This window comes from Protomyctophum parallelum (assembly GCF_964188405.1).
Source record: "Protomyctophum parallelum genome assembly, chromosome: 5".
Taxonomy (NCBI): Eukaryota; Metazoa; Chordata; class Actinopteri; order Myctophiformes; family Myctophidae; genus Protomyctophum; species Protomyctophum parallelum.
This window is the reverse complement of record NC_139702.1, coordinates 19,039,188-19,062,257: the sequence shown is the minus strand read 5'-3', so window position 1 is coordinate 19,062,257 and position 23,070 is coordinate 19,039,188. Positions and strand designations below refer to the sequence as shown.

The following is a 23,070-nucleotide window of genomic DNA, read 5'->3' as shown; positions in this document are numbered from 1 at the left end:
GCTGCAGAGAGTCCCAACGTGCAGGTAGGCTATAGCCTACTGTAGCCTAATCTACAGCATGAAGGCCGATGTCTTTCTTACGGTAGGCCTATGTGCAATATAATAAACCCGACGCGTCGCTCGAATGCCAAATGTACCGTGCCAGGCTCCCAGCGCAAGTGGGAACTGCATCGGAGATATAGGTATATTACCCAGCCAGCCCACGCTGCCCACCACCAGCCACATGAGGCTATATACTGTTTTGGCTGCACATTCATATAATGACAGTTGACAGCCCGGCCACTGCAGTGACTAACGACGTCTGCGAGGCAATCTAAATAGACTGTCGAACGTCGGAACGTGCATGGTCAGTTGGTCACGGACGGACCACTGTGATAGAGAGAGACAGACAGACAGACAGACAGACAGACAGGACAGGAGGAGCAGCTGCAAAACAGCAGCGTGTCACGTGTGTGTGCCTATTTGTTATTTAATTATGGTTCACAGGTTCAGGTTTTCGTTCACTAATATATCTTGTTGTATATTAAATTAAAAATACTTTAATAATTTAATATACAACTAACAACACACAGTGAAAGTTGCAAATGGCGATATGTGCGTGCGTGCGTGCGGGGGGTGAGGCGGGCAGCAAGGGAAGCGAAGCGAGAGGAGAAACAGACAGCTTTATTTTAATGTGTCATGTAGATGCGTGCGTGCATGACAGCAAGGCAAGCGAGGTGAGAGTGAAACAGACAGGGTAGGCCTACAACTTTATTTAATTCATGCAGGTGTTCGTTCTTTATTTGTTTAACAACACACCAGTTAGTTGGGCTTGCAAGTTGCGTGTGCGTGCTGTGCGTGTGTATGAGAGAGGGGGGTGAGGCGGGCAGCAAGGCACGGGAGAAACCTATTTTTTCATGTAACCATGGTTTCAGGAAACGTATTGCCGTTGTTCATGTCGCAAAAACGAGGGCGAGGCTTGATTTCTTAGGGCGTGCCAGATCAAATTCAGCCGTGACATTTATTAACGTGAGAACAAAATAAAGGAAGGATCAGCTGTTTGCGATCACTTTATAAATGCCGTGGCGACGTGGGTGTACTACGAAACCTGCACTCGAATCTGTGGCAGATTTTACACCCGATTGATAAATGAGGGCCTAAGTGTCTTGCTCAAAGACACTTGGACCTTATTCCCAGGAGGGCTGAGTACTGTGGGGATCAGGAGGTGTGGGTCTTACCTGTTCATCTACGTAGTTGTCGATCCTCTTCTCACACTCCTGCCACTCTGCGGCCACGGCAGCCATCTCCTGCTGCAGCTGCAGGTAGCCGTCCAGTAACGTCCTGTACATGTCCTCGCTGTATGAGTCATGTGACGTCGTGCCGTGCCTGAGAACACAGGGTTGACAGTTAGGGTTGTCACCATCATGACATTGTACTTGATTAAATCATTATTTGCAATTATCAATTTTTTGGGCACTGGACATCGGAAGTTTGAACATATCGAACTTATCCCTATATTCTAATTTGTGTTTTTTCACAAATTAACGCCCTACCTACTTGATCATACTACAGCGGCACACAAAAGTATCAAACGTTGAACTTGATCATTATTAGATGTCCAATAACGTCCTGTACCTCATGTCCTGGCTGTATGAGTCACGGTATGTGGTGGCGTGCATGAGCAGACCGGATGACAACAGCAGCGGATGAAGACTGCCAAGCCTTCATACGGCTGGCTCTGGGCCACATTACAAAGACACTCATTTGATCTACAAGCTTTGTTTTTCTCCCCCACATACTGACCTGCCTGATACAAGTTATTACCTAAAAGCATTGTTGCAACAGAAAAATATCCTTGACTTGGGTACCTATATCGTCCAAAACTGTTACTTTTCAGAGTTGAAATTAAATGATGTTACGAGCTTGTGGAACTGCTACATTTGATGCTTTTGTGTGACGCTGTAGTATGATAAAGTAGGGCATGAAGTTAGAATATGGAGATAAGAGGTTTCTGTCCAACAGCAACAACATCCATATTGCAGTTTATTTAAGCGTTTATTATTATTATGCTTTGGGACAGTGTGGAAAGTAAAGTTAAGTGTCTTACTTGAGTTGTGAAACCAATGCAGGTAAACTGCTGTGCAAGATGGGTTCAGAGAACACCAGGTTCTCAAAAAGGTGCTTATTGTGCAGCTCCCACGTCACCTGGAACTTCTGGAGGTGCTCATTCTCCTGGAGGCCAGAGGGTTAGAGGGCTTACTGACAGTGGTTTTTGCATTTCAACCCCTTTTGATAAGATTTGTTTAATATTTGGGACCCCAGTCCACACTGTAAAATCCTCTAGTGTTAATTTACACAAATGGACCGAACTGCATTTTGCTTCCATTTGTACACGCTCAGAGTTAGAGACCCATAAGGGTCCATTTGGTTCCTATTGTCAGTCTGGGGACCACTTGGAAGACCTGTCAAGGACAACATTTTCTTGCCAACATTTTAAGACCATGTTGGGCAGCACAATTAATCATGAATAATCAGATATCACATATATATTTGGGAAATATCTAAATAATGCAATTTCATTTAGAAAGGTAGAAAGCACACCATTTTTTACTTTATTTATATTTTTGCTTTTTACCCCTTTGTCTCCCCAATTCAGTAAGTATGCCAATGAATTCCTCTTCACACACATTTGTGTGTTGTCACTGCTGTTGTATCCTACTGACTGTGAGGAGCCTCTAGCGGGAGGACATACTGTTGTATCCTACTGACTCACCTACCAGTGAGGAGCCTCTAGCGGGAGGACATACTGTTGTATCCTACTGACTCACCTACCAGTGAGGAGCCTCTAGCGGGAGGACATACTGTTGTATCCTACTGACTCACCTCCCAGTGAGGAGCCCCTAGCGGGAGGGCATACTGTTGTATCCTACTGACTCACATACCAGTGAGGAGCCCCCAGCAGGAGGACGTAGAGCCGTGGCCCTAGTCCTCTCGCCCCACAACACTCCCTGCTGACTCCCTGCCCCCAGCCCGTAGGAGTACATGCAATGACAAATAACACCCTCCCTGGCTCAGCTTCGCTCCCCCGAACATGGGCCAATTGTGTTCGTATGCTCGACAAAGCTCCCCCCAGCACCCACATTATTATGCATGAATAACAAGTGTGCATTGGTAGAAAGTAGAGATGTCCCGATACTGTATCGGCGCTTATTTGACATATCGGGTCATATCGGTATCGGCGAATATGCCAGTCTAACCACCGATCAGACACAGGGGTAAGGGGTTGACACTATGGCAAGTATATAAAATGTTGTGGCATGTGGAGTTTGCTTTGGAGTTGCCCAAACTGCAAGTGCACATTTGAGTGAGGAGTCCGCTATAAATACAACACGAGATATATAGCTAGATGATAGCTATAAACACAACACAAGATCACAAAATTGGTATCGGTATTCGGTATCGGCTAACACAGAAATTGTGGTATCGGGATTGGAAACGAAAAAAGTGTATCGGGACATCCCTAATAGAAAGTGTAGTAGTTTTTTGCGTGTGGACTGACCAGCGTGAGCAGGAAGCTACTGATGGTGCGTGCAGCCTGACAGAGGGCGCTATACTCCTCCAGCAGCAGAGAGATGAACTGGTGGGCCTGGGGGGGCCCCTGGCCCCCCACCACGGCCCCCACCGGGCCCCCGGCCTTGGAGCCCGACGACAGATGCTTCAGCAGTCGCACCTTCATCTCCAGAACGTACTCGCGAGCCTGCTGCTCCAACCGCTGATACAGTTGGTAGGGGTCTTTCTCACAGAGCCTGGAGAGAGAGGGAGGGAGACACACGCACACAGTGCATCAATTACAAAAGATGAGTACTTGTGACCCTTGTGAAGTAGTCATGCACAATTCACAGAGCTTACAGTAAAAGCCATGTTTTTATGTACACACAGTATGTATCTCTGGGAGTCCTTTTTCCAACCAGGCATACCGGAAGAAAAGGTACAAGGCTGGGCTGGAGACAGAAAATGGCATGAGACTATGCTCCTGTTAGCCTAGAATAAATCATTAAAAAAAAGTTAAATGGTGCAAGGCCCCAGGGTTCCTCACCTGTCCACCAGTTCCTTCATGCCCTCCCTGTCCCTCTCCAGCGGTTGGTCGTGGTCGTCTGCCAGGGGAGTGCCCGTCTGCCGGTAGATACACCGCACCAGGTATCGAACCTCCGACCAGTGGTTCTGCAGCTGCTGAGACTCCCGCTCTGACTCTGCTGAAACCTCCCTGTAAGACGGAAACAATCAAGAGGGTTCATCTGGCACTCATACATACAGGTACAGGTACAAGCAGCTAAATGATGGCAATGAAAACTTTTTTTATTTTATTACCGGTAGGTCTTTAGTGTAATTTAACTTTTGAAAAGACTTAACTGTATTAATTTTCCTATTCATTTTCCTATTCAACTACTACAAAACATTACCATCCATAAACGACTGTTTATGGTAATTGAAACACAAAATGAAAACAAAGACGATGTGTATTGCCAACAGAATGTAGGTATCATCAGGATCGAATGAAATTTGTAATTTGTTATTTTATTAATTAAACCAAAAGGTTGTTTCTTTAAATACATTCATGTAAGTGAAGACAAGATGTGTGGGACCTACTGTATATCTGTTCTCTATGTTGACTGTTCTTCTCTATGTGTGCAGATTTGCAGAAGGGCTTTATTGATTACACCCAGAGTGTACAAATATAATGTATGATAAATAATGGTAATGACCACATGCGACGAAATGAACAGCAGGATTAAGTATAATCTTGTGGCCCTAGTCATGAACTCATGAAGGTCACAATAACATTCAAACTTCCATCATACACAAAAGATTGTGCAACTGTCTCCTCCAATGTAGGGAGGCGTCTCCATGCAAATTTCTCACATTTTCCAAAAATATTAAAACTATTATCGCCATTCGTTGAATGAACTGCATAGTGCTTAAAATGTGCTGTAAGTGACTACAAAATGTTTGTTTAAAACAGGGGTATTCAACAGGTGGTCAACAAAGTGGGAGTGATTGGTGTAGGCAGTGAGGTGCTACGACAGTGTTTCTGACACATTCAGACAGACATTGAGCCAATTATAGTATGATGATGATGATTTGGCCATGGATCCCCATGTGAGAAGATGTTGTGCCAGGGTCCCTCATAAGAGAACATTTGTCAACATTAGATAATATTTTACAAAAGTAGCTTATCACACAAGCCATTTTCAAATAGTTGAAAACTGTTGCCAGGGACCCCTGGAACTCTCTCTAGGACCCCTTGTGGTCTCCAGAGCCAACTTTGAGAACCAGTGTCCTGTGTTACTGGGTCTTGACTGACCTTCTCTCATTGCAGGCCTCACAGCTGCACACCGTCTCGGTGGCGGTGGTGGTCAATTGGGTGGCGAGGTCAGGGCCGCCGGGGAGCATGGGTAATGTAGGTGGAGCGGTGGTCATTCGGTCTCCTGCAGTGGCCTCCTGTCCCAGGCTTCCATTAGCCACTGGCATGTGCAAGAGGAAGTCCTGGCTCTGTTGGACAAAACGCAAACGTTATTTAATCCATCAAGTTTTAAGTAACATAAACGTTTGTACTTTGATTTTAATGCAGCAAACCAGTGTCTCTCATAACCTCACGAGTAGGGCAGAGCGACAGGACTTCAACTCACTATCAAGATTATTTTATATGTATACCTCGATTTAGATTTAAAAAAGAAAACTAGTGGAAACAGCTGGACAAGCTCACAGTGTGTCGCAGCGTGACATGTTGTGAAGTATAATACAGGTATAAGTAGTTAAGCAGACCAACAGGTTGAAAAGGTAAAGGCGATGGTAAAGGCTTGTGCACGGGTTTGCCCAATGTGGCCCATGACTTGAAACAAGTTGGACACCCAATTGACACACCTCTTCAAAAGTTGAACTATTTTCTACTCAAGGTGCTGCCGGGCCAAACTGAAAGGGCTTCGAACGTGGGGTGTGGCACTTTGAAGACGAGCACTACTAGTGCCAGTGGTGCTCTGATAGTTTACAAAGTCAATGTAGTGATACCACAATATAAAAAATACTCTGTTATATTAAGTAATGGTCCTGTATTCAAAATGTGTCTTTAGTAAAACTGCAAAGGTATTGGCATCAACATATACTTAACACGAGGAACACAAGGGTGTAAATTAGTACCCTAGCCCGCCAAACACGAGAGTCTCGTGAACCAGGGTTTACATTCTTTAATCCAAGTTTTAATCGTATCGTAGCTAATTTTGCTAACACATCAACACAGAGTGGGACACTGGTTGCGGCCATTCTGAAGGTGTGTGCGCATCCACTTGCATTATTTGTAAGCCCTGCCTTCAAAGGCCTGTATCTCAGAAACGACATTGAGGGGCAGTTTCTGGCCCAGACAAGCGTTTTCAACGGCCTGTAGCAGGCACTGTGATACTCGTGGTCGGCTTTATCCACCATCGACCGAGAGAACAACAGCCGGTGAAGACACCACACACAGTTTGCACAGTTTTACACAGCAGTTTGTCACAGGAACATGCGATTACGGATATTTAGCTCTTCAAAGTAAGTGTTACGCACGATAAAACCTTGGCAATATGCTATCGAGGGATTAATTAATGCTGGCGGGAAATGGGTTTAAAAGTACCAAAGTAAAAGTACTACCATCAACTTTCTTACTAATGATACAAAGTGCTTAATTAGAAACAATATAGCAGCAGTGCAGCAATTGTACAACAAATTGAGGATTTTACAAGACCATTATGGTTTATTTAAAGTAAAAGATAATAAAAGATAATACTGTATATTGTTTGCTTCTTAGTTTATCTGTGATCCTCGTTTGAGGCACTACAATGCATCTCTGCATTCTATGATCCTCGTTTGAGGCACTACAATGCATCTCTGCATTATATGTATGTGATTACCTAGCTTCTGGATAAGAGTGCCTGCTAAATATCTACTCTAAATTGTAATTTGTACTTAGTTCATTTCTACCACTGACAAGCGCTCATGAAGACAGGCACCGGCAGCCCCCATCTGTCTTTGTGTCCATGCTGTGTTCTTGTATTCTGTCTGCTCCACTTCCTCCACTGTCTTTACACCTAAAGTAATGAGTTGCGTTCAGTCACTTGTTCTGTCTGTGGACTCATTCGCTACTGAAGAAATCGCAGGACTTTTTAGCACAGCAATGTAGTGTGTGTACTTGCATGAGTGAGTGAGTGAGTGAGTGCGTGCGTGCGTGCGTGAGTGAGAGAAAGAATCAGAGAAATAAGGACGAGACATGAACATAATCTGTACATTATGGCACAGTTTATTATTATTAATTTCAAAGATTAGTATTTGAATGCATATTTTATGTATACGAGTTATGCTGTCTTCACACAGGCAGATGCAAAGATAGTCTAGTGTGACCGACCCAAAACAAAGAAAAATCTTAACTAGGTACAGACTCAGTGAGCAGTCTCGCGATCGAGAAAGGCCGTCATAGGCAGACCTGTATCCCGAGAGAAGACAGACTATGCACCCACTGCACACTAAATGAAGTGGAAACCGAGCTACACTTCCTAACCATCTGTCCATTGTACCAAGACATCAGAGACACATACTTCCCACAGATTACAACCACACACGGAGATTTTGAAAACATGACCAACTAGAAAAAGTGCCCTTCCGGGCACAGGTCTCCACCAGGTTATCCACAGATCCGTGCAGTTAGAGGTAAAAACACTTTTCGGCCAGTTATAGTGCCACCTTGAGGCTGAGTTGAAATTGTTCATGTGGCATTTCGTCCTCGGCCTAGTGGGAATGTGGGTGCACAATTTCACGGAAATCACGCGATGTGTTCATGATTTGCAGCATTTTGTTTGAAACTGAGCACTCCTGTGAACTTTGGAAGCCAATCTTAACCAATCAGGATGGAGTCTGATAAATCTGAAAGACCCGTTTCGTTGAATGGCTCTAGAGAGACTGTGTACCAATTTGCGTGATGTTTGGACAAAATCTGTAGGTGTACTGTGCAAAAACTTGTTTTGCACAAAGCGGCCTCCTGGTGGCGCTATAACAGGCCGTTCTGGAAAGTTTGGGGCAGAGGTTCATGGTTGGCATCCAGGGAGTGTGTGTGCAAAATATGGCATTGAAAAACTTGTTTTGCACAAAGCGGCCTCCTGGTGGCGCTATAACAGGCCGTTCTGGAAAGTTTGGGGCAGAGGTTCATGGTTGGCATCCAGGGAGTGTGTGTGCAAAATTTGGCATCGACCGGGTTAACGGTGGCTGAGATTAGCTGTTCACGGACACACACACGGACACACGGACGGACGGAGTGCAAAACATACTCTCCCCACATGCCTTCGGCCTGGTGGAGACAATGACAAAAAACTCCCATATCTGCTGGGTGAAGTACAACAATGTGCAAACACAGCAGCAAGATTTGTGAGTTGCTGTGATAGGAGAAGGATATCAAATGGAACACAACCACCGTAAAGACTAATCATTGTGTATATTCCTGCACTATACCTGCATCGAGTGATCTTGGTACATAGAAGTTGATCTATTGAAGATTCTGACAAAGTACATAATTTTTGTTTTGATTGTATTGCTGTATTGTTGTATTGTTCTTTCTGCTTTGGCAATGTAAACGTATGTTTTCTCATGCCAATAAAGCCCTTTGAATTGAATTGAATTGAAATTGTCTACCATTATTTTTTTAATGGAAGCCAGCAACGTGAATCTACAAAGCAAATCTGACGTTTGTAGCTGCTACAAAAGATACAAATTGAAGTTGAGCTGGGTTCAACTTCCAGATGCAAAGCTACAACTGTAGCTCCATGACATCACATTTATGTAGATTACTCGTACACATTTTATCCATACATCACACAATTCGGTATACACCATCTCCAGTCATGTGATCAACACGGATCTGCACCATTTCCCATCTTCCATCCTGATTGGCTAAGATTGGCTTCCAAAGCTCACACGATTGGTCCGTTTCGAACAAAATGCCACAAAGCACAGTGTGCAATTTCCATAAAATTATACCTCACGCAAATCGGTACACATGATCTCTGTAGTCATGTGATCAAGACGAGTCTGTTGGATTTGTCAGATTCTACACTTGATTGGCTAAGATTGCCTTCCAAAGTTTTCAGGGGTGGCCCGTTTTGTACAAAATGCTGCACATGTCCTGCATGCTCATCCAGAATTATATCCTCAGAGATGCTATGAGTAATCTGGCTCTGCATTTCCTCAACAAAATGAAGAAGATTGTTGCAAAAACCAAAAACAAACAAAAAAACATGTTTATATCACTCCTAAACATTTAGCCAAACATCACACACACTCCTATCCTCCTGGTGGAGACCTGTGCCCAGAAGGGCACTTTTTCTAGTTATTTTTATCCCCACCGCTTTTGTCAACCAATATGGGTGACTGGAGGATGAACTTATTTTCGCCAGCAGCCAGGGGTGCCATTCAGATGATTCCATTGCATAACGGTGTCATGTGCTGAAAACAGTCCATCTACAAGCTCAGAGAGGAGATGGTCAGTCTGCAATGCATCCTCCCACAGTACAGTTAATACAACTACCGGTAATCAATTTAATCTATAATATAAGCAAAGAAAATCTTCCATAATTTAATAAACGAAAGGTTTGGGCCGAGTCACATCTACGTACGTTGCACCGCCGATCCGACCCGTATGTCTGAGTCATAGTATCGGGGGCGTTTTTAAAGTAGCTGTACCCATTTGTCTGTGTCCCTTTTGTGCCCATATATGGAGATCTCTGTATCTGTCCGTCTGTCCGTCTACCCGTGTCGGTTTTATGCTCTTACTGTACTTAGAATCTGTGTCCGTGTTATATGGAGATCTCTCTATCCATCAGTCCTTGATTCCCTGATGTCATCCGTATATGACCATATATGGCATGCACATATATGTCGGATTGGCGGTTCTGCACCATATTATATCCTAACTACTCGGCAGGGGGTGAAAATCTCAGATCTACATTACAAGCTCAGCACACATCGTATCGTGACTCTTTGTGAGCATTCCCACTGTTTTGTCACACCATTAAGTGCTTAATCCATTTGTTTATATATCAAAATCATGTCATCATTTTATTAATTGAACAATTTATAGTTCAAATCGGCAACTCTGCAATACTTGGTGCGTATTACAGAGTACACAGTAATGGGGCTTCTCGTATGTCTATGCGTCAGAGTGCAGGGGTCATCACCATGTGCTGAGTGTGTAGGGTCCATTTGGTTCCATTCCATGTACACTCTGAGTTAAGGGGTCCTTGCAAATAAAACATTTGAGAACCACTAGTACTAATGTGCTAATGTGCCATAGTGTCGTAGTCAGTTTAAATCAGCATCATACATATTCAGAAGAAAACATGGAGAGTTCACGTTCAGGAATAGGGTATTATGATCAAAATAAGATTATAATGGTGTATAAAAACGAGAAACTAAATATAGCCACGGACAAGACCAAGTCTTTGCCATGGACACTATTGATGACCCCTGTGTCAGAGACGCATCCTGGACCTCATCTCTCCAGTGATATCAGCCTCGTTGATCTGATTTAAAAAAAGGAAGCCTGCCCTCCAGTCTAATGATGAAACCAAATCAGGTTATCTCTTCATTTTAGGAAGACAATTCTGGAAAATATGAAAAGTCTTAGTTGCTGCTGAGACAACGGAATGTACAGTATGTGTGAGGACTGCGGCATAATATTTCATGTTTACGTTTAGTGTTTTTTGCATGCACCGCCCCATGCGCGCGGTGCAATTATAAAAAGGGGTACAAAACACATTTGGGGAGGTGGGGGGGACACAAGTCTAAAATAACTTGTGTACACATCTGTGAGAACTCAATGGCTAAGAAAATGACTACCAAAAAATATTTTAAAAACATATTTTAAAATAAATCGCCTATGGTTTGTCACCACCGGCACTTAACTTTTCTTTCTTCTTCTAATACTGTCCATGTGCGCGTGTGCGTGTGCGCGATATGTGTGGCGGAGAAAGAGATCTCTCCTCAACGATACAAAGGCATGTCACCAAAGCCCCAGTCAGTCAACCACTTCTTTTCTATAAAAAGGGCAGGTTGATAAGACACAAGTTCTACTCACACAGGGCGTGTAACAAATCACAGCCAAAAACCACACCATTCCATGCACACCACTAGAAAGAAAAGAAAGTCTGTGTTCTGGAAAAGAAAGAGATAAACTGCCTTCTGTTGAATCACAAGATTTGTCTGCACTTAAATTAGCCATGGTCTTATGAAGACATGCTGAGAATAGACTTGGATTACTAGTATAAAACAAAGCTCAAGTGGGTTCAGGGAACACCCAGGGGTCCTCGAGGGGGTTCCAGAGGGTCCCCAACAGGGAACACCCATGGGTCCTTGAGGGGGTTCCAGAGGGTCCCCAACAGGGAACACCCAGGGGTCCTTGAGGGGGTTCCAGAGGGTCCCCAACTAAATCAGGGTCAGTGGCCAAATACATATCAATTTAGTGGTCCTTCTTGACTTGAAAATGTCTGGGAAGCAGTGCTTAGAGTTAATCAATTTAATTTGACTATAAAGAATAATCATTTCTAATAGAATTGAGGTTTGATTTTTATTCAGTAGCAAAAATTAATAAATAGTCACTCTACAAGCTTACAAGGCACCTTGAAGCGAGGCACCTTGAAGCGAGCTTGTAGAAATGAAGTTGCAGTGTCACCCAGCATATGGCTAATGCTCAGGGGCCCTTCGACAAGTATACTAGCCTAGGTGGACCGGGAGGTGAACTAAAGAGCTTCTGATGTGATTGCACGACGGCTTCTAGCTACACCACAATAGCTTTACCCCAAAACAAACAGACAAAAAATGTGTTTAACCGTTCCCGGCTCCGCCATCTGTGAGGTCTGCTGAAGTGTGAACTGAAAGAGTGGAGTCATTTTCACCCCACATGGAGTGCAGTGCCCGGTATGGAGTCGGTCGGACCCGCGGTTGTCCACAAACACCACAAAAGGCTCTGGTCAGGCTCTGCCAGTGGGCCTAATTAGCCCAAGTGCGCTCACCTGTGCAATTCCCAGCCTCTGCCTCAGCCAATTGATTGCCATGGCAACCCCACACCTGCCAATTGATTACTTAACCAGTCCACTTTTCAGTCAGTTTGCACTCTTTAGACACAGGTAGACAAGGATACAGAGATCTCCATGACAGGCAGATACAGAGATCTCCATGTGGGACACAGACAGACAGTTACAATGGGTGCTATGACGCCAGGTATTGCATACTACAGAGATCTCCATAATACAATATGGGCACAAAAGGGACATAGACAGATAGTTAACGGGTGCTATGACAAGTTGACAACGGGTATTATAATTAGGTTCCCAAGTGGCATCGTTCTCAAGTAGGCCGGTGGCCGACGGGCACGTACAGGTCTAGTAAGCATTAAGAATAGCATTGATTGCAAGACCAGGGGGGACATCAACATGGAACAGGCTACTTTGTGGTAGCACCTGTGCAATCTGTTTAAAATAAGATGGCAAGGGAGGAGAAGGCAGGCACTAATCATTAAGTAGGCGGCAGGACTCAATGGCTCTGTTGCAGCTGTGTATGTATGCGAGTGAGTGAGAGATAGATGTGTCAGAGATTTTTTTTTTTTTTTTGCAATACTCATCTAACCACCATGTCCTGTAAAATCCATCAGATACTTTTAATTATAACCATATAAGCTCAAACATGAGTTAAACGCTTCAAAATGTTTTATTTGGGAATCATCCTCCTACTATGAGTCCCGGGATGAAATACATCGCCAAACCATTCATCTAACCAACCTTACAGTAAACATTATTTATTTTAGCAACATTTTGAATGATACAATTCCAAATGATAGAGCCGGGTGAGTCAACACTTATCGTTTTGTGCCACCTGCTCTCATCAAGTCAACAAATAAAAGGTTCAAGCCATACATACATAAAAGCCTAAAAGGAGTCTCCCCTCTCTGTCTCTTGTCGTTTACAATGGAAAGGTCAGACTGTTCCTGGTATCAGCCAGCAATGAGGGCTTAAGTGTGTTTTTAGGTCTCAGAGTATCAAAAACAGTAACGCAACAATTCAACTTCTTACAACAGTGAGGCCTTTCCAGTGGTCTCATAGCAACAACATGACCACAATGTCCTACAGTACACGCATCTGTATAGTGCTTCTTTAACCCATTAAAATCAGGAAAGCATCTGTGTCCGTTTTTGGGCATTAAATAAATGGCAGAAATACAAGCTCATTGGGCGGCATGAAGTGGCGAAGGTGCCAAGTGGATACAGTCTCGTCCATTGTCTGACTGGACACAGCTGTGTGATTGCAAGACATAACATACTAGATTCTAAAGGGCTCTGTGACATGCATGACTATATTCTGAGGTGAAGCGCAGCTATAATCTATAATCTTTCAATGGGTCTGACTCGTATGAATTAATTAAGATATGGTAAACCATCGGACAGTGCACTCAGTCTTTGTATAAAGGAATTCCGTTCACTCCATATGTTAATGCTACTCACAAAAGTAGAAGGCATTCATTAAAGGACAACTTTAGTTTTTTTCAACCAAGGTTCATGTTTTAGGTTGTTATTAGAGAAACTAAAAGGTGAGTGTTCATTTTCTTTCATTTGCTGCTTTCTTTTGTTTTGGGTATTTTAGCAGTTTTTGACAGGGGGCGGGGGCATTCGAGCATGGGGCTAAATATGTATTTTTTTACAAAATATGATGGCAATTTATATTTTTATTATTTACTATAGTCCTACTAGACCCCAAGAAATTACATCTGACCACAAAAGATCACAGGATCTATTGAATGTGACAAACTGACATATTGAGCCTATACACAAAGTATAAGCCTTCCCCCATGTAGGTAGATCACATTCAGTAGATCCTGTGATCTTCTGTGGCCAGATGTAATTTCCTGGGGTGTATTAGGACTATAGTAAATAATACAAAAATAAATCACCATAAAATGTTGTAAAAAAAATACATATTTAGCCCCATGCTCGAATGCCCCCGCCCCCCTGTCAAAAACAGCTAAAATCCCTAAAACGAAAGAAAGCATCAAATGAAAGAAAATAAACACTCACCTTTTACTTTCTCTAATAACAACCTAAAACATGAACCTTGGTTGAAAAAAACTAAAGTTGTCCTTTAAAGGCAGGAGAAATTAATGTTTGTCCCACTACCACCAGACAGGATAAAAATGTAAAAACTGATCCGCTATGAGAATGTACATGCTTACCAAATGGACCCTGATCCAGTCATACTTTTCTTACTAAAATGTGTTGCTCTCCAAAATGTCCGATTTAGTCTATAAATTCACGTTGTGAGCTTGTAGATTGGCTATTTTCAGCAAGTGGCAGAGTCAAATTAATTAATTAGTATAATGGTGAGGTAGCCTACTATATTACTGTGACATCTTGTCTCCACTCACTGGAGCTCATTCAAACGTGTATCTCCAACACAACTATCACAAAGTTATACAATAGCTATAGTCAAATGTTGGAAAATGTAGTCTTTGATGATGGCGAGTAAATAATCCAATCCGGTAGGAATAATTTCTTACAAGGATCCCTGGCAGATAAGTCTTAATACAATATAATTGCCAAACAATAACTAAAAACACATGAACAAATGACATCATCAACTTGGAATGGGCGTTATCCCTCTCGAGTAAAATATGAACCATTTGTAAAATAAATAAAATATTCGTTTTGTTGTTTTCTTTAGTTATAGAGGGCAATAATAATGTATTAAGGCATGCCTGGCTAATTAGCCAAAGATCCTTTAATGTTGGTTAAAGGTATATTCAGTGATTTCACTCAAAAAACCTTAGGTTTCGTTTTTGGCTGTGGGACCCAGCCTTTCGTCCAATCAGGATAGAGAGTCAAAAACGAAACCTAAGGTTTTTTGACCCCCAGGGGTTAACTGGGGACAGGGAGGAACTCCTTATATGGCCAGCACACTCTATAGTAGGGAGGATTATCACAACAAAACAAAAAAATAAGTGATATTTGAATTAAGTGAAATCACTGAATATACCTTTAAACAGTTGACCATGGCCATCTCTAGTGATAAATACAAATATATAATAAATGAATGTGAAATGACTCATTTGTATCCAGACAAGTGACCTTTGTGCCCGGACAAGCAAAGTGGTAAATGTACACACTGACCCTACCCCCAAAAAATATATTTTTCTATTCATCAAAAACACTAATCAAGGGAATTGCTAAGAACATTTCACGGCAGATGCAGCCCTCCTCCCCAGGCCAGTTATAGCCAGTCACTCACCCCCAGCGACTGCTCCAGTGTGGCGTGACGATCCTCTTTCTCCACAGTGCGGCGGCAGTCGGGGCACACCCACAGGGGCAGCTGGAGGGCGCTGGGCGTCTTGGCAGGCTGCGACGAGCCGTTCTGGCCGGGCAGCCCTCCGGTGTCTGCCTGAAGGATGCTGTCTTTGCGTTCACACCGGCACAGGAGGCAGCGGTCTCCGGCCGTGTATGGAGCCCGCTGGTTCAGGCCAAAGGTGAATGGAGTCTAGGGGAATGGAATAGACGCAGAGAGACGGAGAGAGAGACAGAATGTTTTGAGCTTGTGTATTTGTTACTTTTGTGTGACACTTTAGAATGATCAAGTAAGGCGTTACTTCAAGAAAAGACACAAAAATGGAGATAAGATTTCTGCCTGACAGCAACGATATAATAATATTGATAAGAAATACTCCAAAACAAGCAGTCTCAAGTCCGACCAAATATTCTACAAAATATAATAAAATATATTTCCTTTTATGCCAAGCAGCAAACTAAACTTTGACTAATCTGGTTTACAGTAGAATTTACATGACTGCAAAGACAAAACGTGGAGAGGACTGTACGGCAGAATCATTCCGATATTGTGTGAGCCAACAAGTCCGTTTAGAGAGACTATAATAACATAAGATGTATCAAATAATAACATCCATGCATTATACATAATGCTAATCGCTTCGCTGCATCTTGCCAATCTATCTCCATAATACCACAGTTGGACATTGCACATTTGAATTACTGCATTTGCAGCAGAATAACGCCCATAAAACATCACACCATGCACGTGAACAAGGGCAGGGAAAATGAAAGAGAAAATTAAGTAAATTAAGATTAATGTGTGGTTAAGGAATATAGATTACCTGCAGAACACCGGAGAAGTCAGCATTGACGGGCCCTTCCGTAAACTGTGGCGTAACGTTACTGTTCATCTGAACCTGGGGGAGACACACGCAACTCCATGTAAGACCACAGCACAGACATTAGCATCAAAGGAACAGATCAATTATCTGTCCCAGGAATGTCAGCCATTATAACAACATGGTAGTGTATGTCATGATTTAGGAATAGTACACAGTTCGCCTCAGTGAACTTGCGTTTCATTCATTTTGGGGCTACTTCTCCTATGCTGAGCTGCAGGTCAAATTCCACATAGTGGCTTAATGGTCCGAGTTCAGCAGTGTCATAGCAATGCAATGTAGGGTAGTCAAAGCTATATGGTCAGAATTTAGAAACTGGTGATGTATTGACAACGTTGGTCAACAAACAATTATGCTTTAATGTTTTGATAGTGGTTCTCAAACGTTTAAATTTCACAGACCCTCACATTCATACACAATAGGCCACAGACCTCTGTTTGATTAGAGTTTGTCTGAGACCCCACGTCAACCCCTTTCTGAGATAATTACAGAATTCCATAAATGTTTAAAGTCTCTCTATGCTGTACTGGGGAGTTATCAGTGGAGCATGTTCAGAATAGTCACTCCTATAGACCAGAGATCAGAATGTTTGAATGATTGTGAATGAACGGGTATTTCCGGGTAGACAATATACAGCAATACCGTAAATAAAGTGTCCAGGACATTAGCTATGTTTACTTTGTCAACCTGTGATTTAGAACAAAAAAATATATATATATAAAATAGTCAATAAACATAACAAAGTGTCCTGTTGTTGCATAAATGAATGAATAATGCTTCAATGCAACATCCTGGGAATGCTACTTTGACAAAGACTGATATGATGCAGTGTCTCACTGTCTTTATAGATATCAGCAAATTTAATTAAAAAGGGGCTCAAATCAAAATTATATTTATTTTCTTTTGAATGGCAACTTTAAATTCTGAAGATGCCGTTATATAAATGTTATGACACTTTACGATGCAAAAGAGCACCATCTTCTTTCATTTTAAATATTTGTCAGATTTCAGACGTCTTCCTCAGAGCCTGCTACCCTGCATGAGAAGAACCATGAGAACGGTTGGATGGAACTTACACCCGCCTTCTAATGAGAGCGCAAAATCTGTCTTGGAAGAGCCACCCGCACCCATCGACTAATCTAATATACGGCAACCTTCCCCGTGTTTCTTCACTAGTCCGATCCAGAAGAACAGTTTACCGGGCCACTGCTACAGAGCGCTGACAATGAGCTTATATCTTCCCTTCTTCTCTGGAATCCTGCCTCAAAGCAGACCAGAGGTAGAAAACTGTCGGCAATGAAGGGCCGGAAAATCTGGCGTGGCATTGTGAAATCCATGATCTCGACCGCTGTCGGAAAATGATGATGCATGAGAACGGCAGGGATTTCTCTGACTGGTGACATTTGTACACTCTCTTCTGAGGTGTACATTCACTAAAAAGCGCAGATATACAAGATTATGCTTGGCTACTTTCAGCAAAGACATCATAAGAGATAGGTACCAGAAGAAAAGACTGTCATGCATAAACATCAGCACAGTTAGAATAGCCTAGCGGAAGCTGTAGCATATGAAGAAAACCATGACAGGGCTAAGTTTAGTCCTCAGACTCCTCACTAAAAGTACATTTTGTTGCCGTCGGGCAGAAACCTCGTTAATCCATATTTAAACTTTGTGTGTGTGTGGGGGGGGGGGGGGGGTCGTAAATGAATGCCCTACTTGATATAACAATAACTCACAAAAGCATCAAACGTATTAGATGTACAAGCTCGAAACAAATTTTTGCGCTTGTAGATCTGCTACTTTTGCTATTTTTGAATTAGAATTCTGAAAAGAGTTTGACAGATCGAGTTTTCCACCAACCAGATCATTTGGTATCATTATGCTACGGAGGGGGGAAAAAAAGTCTAAAAACTGATTTGAGTGAGTGAATTTGCTCACTTATCACTACCTATAAAAGTACCCATCATCATCATCACTATTATGTAACATCATGATCAAACTGTATCATAATAATGTATTATTTTATGTTTTCATGTAGTGTGATTGTTCCATCCGTTTTATTATTGCACACCTGCCCAGGAACTGCAGTTGAAAATTAGCTTTGAGCTCAATTTTGTACAATGCAACAAAACGGTTTAAGTTTGAATTGTGTCACTGTCAAATAAACAGAATAAAGTCAAACTAAAACCATTGTCAGCATACATTGGTATTTGGTATACCTTCATTTTTCACGGCACATGGTATTAAAACAGGAATGATGCCAGAGGGCCCACCAGGGGTCCAAATTGGACACCGTCTAACTCTGAGAAGTGTTTGCTACCAATTGATCTATTTGCCCACATACATTTGGTAAAACTGTCAAGTGTTAAATTAAAGCTGCTATAAGCAATAATGTCAAAATTGTAATGATTATTTATTTACGCTCCAAAACATTTGTCTCTGTGACACATTTGAATGCAATCTGCATTCAAAGATGTTCCTAGAAGCTTTGTCATTGGTCGAAAAAGAACCTGGTTGCAATGACTAACCAATCAGGAAGCAGACAGGCAAATCAACCAATGACAAAGCTTCTAGGAAAATCTTTTAATGCAGATTGCAGAGACTACAACTTTGTTGGGAGCGTTCTACCCATTGCTGGCTGTCGGAATAAAATAAAAAAAAAGGTAATTAAAATGTTGACATATTATTGCTTATAGCAGTTTTAATATATATATTTTATGTAGCAGGTGTGGCCTAGTGCATATTCAACTGGGGGTGCTTGCAAAGGGCCTTCTGGCTCTTTATCAGACTCTGAGTCTGAGGATGAAGACCTTGCTGTTGGATGTGCCATTGCATTACACTTAAAGGCTGCAGTACAGTGTTATTTCATGAATATATTCATGAAAGCAGTTCAAGAAACCACTAGGTCATCAGCAGCACTGTGCACGCCATTTCAGTCAACATCCTCCACCAAGTTATCAAAAATAGCAAATATTTTGTAGGTGCAATCTATATACAACTTTGGCTCTTGCTTTAGTAATTGTAGACGTCTTTGCAGCAACCATATTGTGGTCACTAAAACCTACAGGAGGTTAAGAAATTGTATTTGAGCACCCGGTACATTAGCATCATAGAGTAATAAAAGGATAGAGACCGAACCGGAGCGTTAGCCTCAGAGGAGCTCCGTCAGAGACAGAACAGTGTCTCAGAGGAGCTCCGTCAGAGACAGACAGTCTCAGATGAGCTCCGTCAGAGACAGACAGAGTGTCAGAGGAGCTCCGTCAGAGACAGAACAGTCTCAGAGGAGCTCCATCAGAGACAGACAGAGTGTCAGAGGAGCTCCGTCAGAGACAGACAGAGTGTCAGAGGAGCTCCGTCAGAGACAGAACAGTCTCAGAGGAGCTCCATCAGAGACAGACAGAGTGTCAGAGGAGCTCCGTCAGAGACAGAACAGAGTCTCAGAGGAGCTCCGTCAGAGACAGACAGAGTGTCAGAGGAGCTCCGTCAGAGACAGAACAGTGTCTCAGAGGAGCTCCGTCAGAGACAGACAGAGTCTCAGAGGAGCTCCGTCAGAGACAGACAGAGTGTCAGAGGAGCTCCGTCAGAGACAGAAGAACAGAGACGCCTAGTGGGATTTATACTTAAATGCAGTATCGATGTGATCATGTCGTCGCTGTCGGGTGGAAACCAAAACTGTTACTTTTCAGAGTTCAAATTCCAAAATAGCAGATAGTGACACATTTTGAGCTTGAGGTTCTGCTTTCATGTTACTTTTGTGTATTTCATTGTGTATGTCTTTGTAACGTTGTTTTTGAAGAGTGCTTTATAACATGTATGAAAATTATTATTAACTCAGCCACAACAAATGGAAGATGGGAGATATATTGATAATATTGCATCGCATCGTTATTTTGAGGCAAATATTGTGTATCATATTGTTAAGACTCAAGAGTGTATCGCGACGACCCTAACTAACACAATATGAATGTAATTAGCCAACACCATCTTATTTAAGTCGTGTATCTTGTTCCATATGCTACAGATGTGCAATTACCAAGCCCTTTTTGGGAGGTTTAAATGGCTCTGTGTCATTGTTTGGGATAAGAGCTGCCTGGCTCTTGAAGACAGACATAGTTCAGGAATGCTTTCTGGGTTTGATTATCAGCTTGGTCTAAAATACCTCAGCACTGCAGTCAGCCAGTGGTGCTGTTTGTAAACATTGGAGTAAAACAGACCAGGTTTTTTGTATTTAAGATGAGGGTAAGAAACTTGCAAATTGGTTATTAATGTTCCATCCAAAAATCTAACTCTAAGAACTTACACTGTGTGTGAATTGTTATAACCCCAATATGATTTATACAAATATACTAACAATCACGGATTGGGCTAATACATGACACAGCTTAGATGAGTTCCTGAGGTTTATAATAAACACCGGACCGTTCAGGACCATTCATAGTGGTTCATGGTGAACACGATCCAAACAAGCAAAGGCCTGAATTAACGTCAACTAACTAGTAGCCAACAAGCTAGCTTTGTGTATTTTTTCCCTGCCCTGTGCAAGCAGTATCAGGCTGTAGGCCGGTTCTACAGAACCAGACGTTGATTTAGAACATCATAACAAGGTTAAATGGCCATTAAGGGACGCATATGATGTCGAAGGCGTTGGCTCGTTTAATAAAAAACACAAGTAAACGTCTGAACAATGTAAAGTTGTGTTGGGTTTCAGCTAGCTGCAGTCGCTAAAGACTGCAGTCATAACATTTTAGGCCAGGGATAAACTCGACAGCCACGGGATTAGACAAAAGCCAGCGTGGTGTAACTGCATATTAACTAGCAGGTTAACATACTAGTCATTAAAGTAAAATTAATCAACTACTACTGCTACATAAACCAGTATCTTGGTGGTTAGCTAGCCGTCTCCCTGGCTGCTCTAGCCTCTATCCCACCTCAGCTGTTGGCATATCAACCAAGGATGTATCAGAGATGTCACAACTAAGCGTCATGTATCGGAAGACCCGTACCGGTTGCTTAATAATAATAATTCATAATACTTATAACAGTAATAATAAGTGTTGTAAGTAACTTCGTTCATTACCCCTATTGCTTGATAACATTCATAGTTATAGTCGGGCATTAGGCCTACACAAACTACCGGGTGTGGTGTGACGTCACAGGCTTATCCTTGCCAATTTTTCCGTGTCGTATCCTCAGCCCAAGGCCCGCTTGGCTGCATCAGTGTGTGTGTGTGTGTGTGTGTGTGTGTGTGTGTGTGTGTGTGTGTGTGTGTGTGTGTGGTGTGTGTGTGTGTGTGTGTGGTGTGTGTGTGTTGTTATCATGCCGTTGTGTGCGGGGTGTTGCAAAGCCCCGCACAGCGCACACACACCACACACAGTAGTGGCACCGCAACCGGCCCCGCACACACCGGGCTCTTACCTCTCCGTTAAGGCCCATGAGGGATCCCACACTCCCGTTCCCCCCGGCGATGACCGCCGGCGGCAGGAAGCTCACTGCGGAGGAGGAGGACGCACCGGGCGTTGCGGATCCCCCCACCAGCAGGGCCGAGGCACCGACGCCGGCCTTGCCGGCGCCGGTGCTGCACACAGCGGACACACTGCCGCTGCTGCTGCCGCTGGTGCCACCGCCCCGCTTGTTCTTCCTGCGCTTAGCTCCTCGCTTAGCGTCGGTCGGACTCATCTTTTTGTTTTCTCCAACGAAAACAACGGAGACAACTCGCCGCCCGGTGTTGGCAGGGTCTCGGCTGGAATGTCTGGCCGGAATCCTCGCGCGTAGTCGGAGGATAGCGGTTTTATTAGACTCTAAACAACGACAGACACTCGCTACTAAAGTGCAAGCCCGACTTGATAGATTCCAATATGGCCGGCTCTGACTGGACTCTTCGGGCTCGAGAGCTTGCGTTGCAGCGCAAGTGCGGCCCCCTCCCCTCCCGGGGATTATGGGAAATGAAGTTTTGTGGCGGTAGAAACGCCCAAAAGTAAAATACAAAGTACATTTTAATTGTAATGTAAATTAATAATATAAGGCGACAGCCGCGACACGTGAAGAAGAAAATAGAAAAAGTAGCCTATAATTAGGCATAATTGGTTTATGCATGATTGGTACAAAACTAAAAGTAAGTAGGCCTAGCAACAAATACAATATTTCCCCTGCATGTAGTGGATAAGAAGTGTAACAATATTGAAAAATGGAAGTATGACTAGTCTCAAAATTGTAGTAGCCTACAGTACTAGTATATCTCATCTTATCTTATATTTTTTGTAGAAACATTCAGGGTATGTTTCAGGTCTACAGACAAATAATGCGCATTTTGGTCAGCACCTTTGGGCAAGTGGCTATATGGCCGAATTTAGCCCAAGCCTTGGGCTAAAAGCATTAGTTTTGGCCCAAGGAGTGTTTTCGTCCAAAACTAATGCTTGGAATGGGTTCAGAATCATGAATGAAAACCCTAGTTTGGCCTAGTTTGGTGTGAATAGAGCACAGAAGTCTGACATCACTGAACTAGAGGGTGCTATGCCCAGCGTAATTTTTTCTCTTGACATCCCATAGAGGAATCTTAGATTGCGTGTAATATAATAACTGTGTTCTTATAGGCACCGCGGTCTCGTGTGCAGATGCGTAGCTTGAAAAAGCTGACCACAATCCAGCTCTTGCCCATGGGGGGGGGGGGACTACCCTTAAATCAGACCTCCCGTTGATCTGGCCTGTACTGCGGTTACAAATCACCTGTGGCTTCCTGTGAGTTTAGGGTTAGGTTTGGATTTGGGGTATAGTGTTAGTAATGGTCGGACTAGCGGGAGGTCGGACCAATGCCAC

General features: G+C 43.0%; 1 protein-coding gene across 3 annotated transcripts in view; it reads right to left on the bottom strand.

Annotated features, from left to right (window-relative positions):
• The window catches only part of fam193a (family with sequence similarity 193 member A), a 47,876-nt gene extending 25,779 nt beyond the window's left edge, over positions 1-22,097 (bottom strand). For all 3 annotated transcript variants that reach the window (XM_083765836.1, XM_083765837.1, XM_083765838.1), the window contains exons 1-8: positions 21,673-22,097; positions 16,201-16,275; positions 15,324-15,569; positions 5,342-5,529; positions 4,076-4,243; positions 3,539-3,785; positions 2,087-2,211; positions 1,218-1,365 (exon numbers count right to left, since the gene is read on the bottom strand). In XM_083765836.1, the coding sequence (XP_083621962.1) occupies positions 1,218-1,365; positions 2,087-2,211; positions 3,539-3,785; positions 4,076-4,243; positions 5,342-5,529; positions 15,324-15,569; positions 16,201-16,275; positions 21,673-21,933 (1,458 nt within the window). In that variant the 5' untranslated portion in view covers positions 21,934-22,097. The remainder of the gene's footprint in view (positions 1-1,217; positions 1,366-2,086; positions 2,212-3,538; positions 3,786-4,075; positions 4,244-5,341; positions 5,530-15,323; positions 15,570-16,200; positions 16,276-21,672) is intronic.
• Positions 22,098-23,070: the final 973 nt, after the last annotated feature.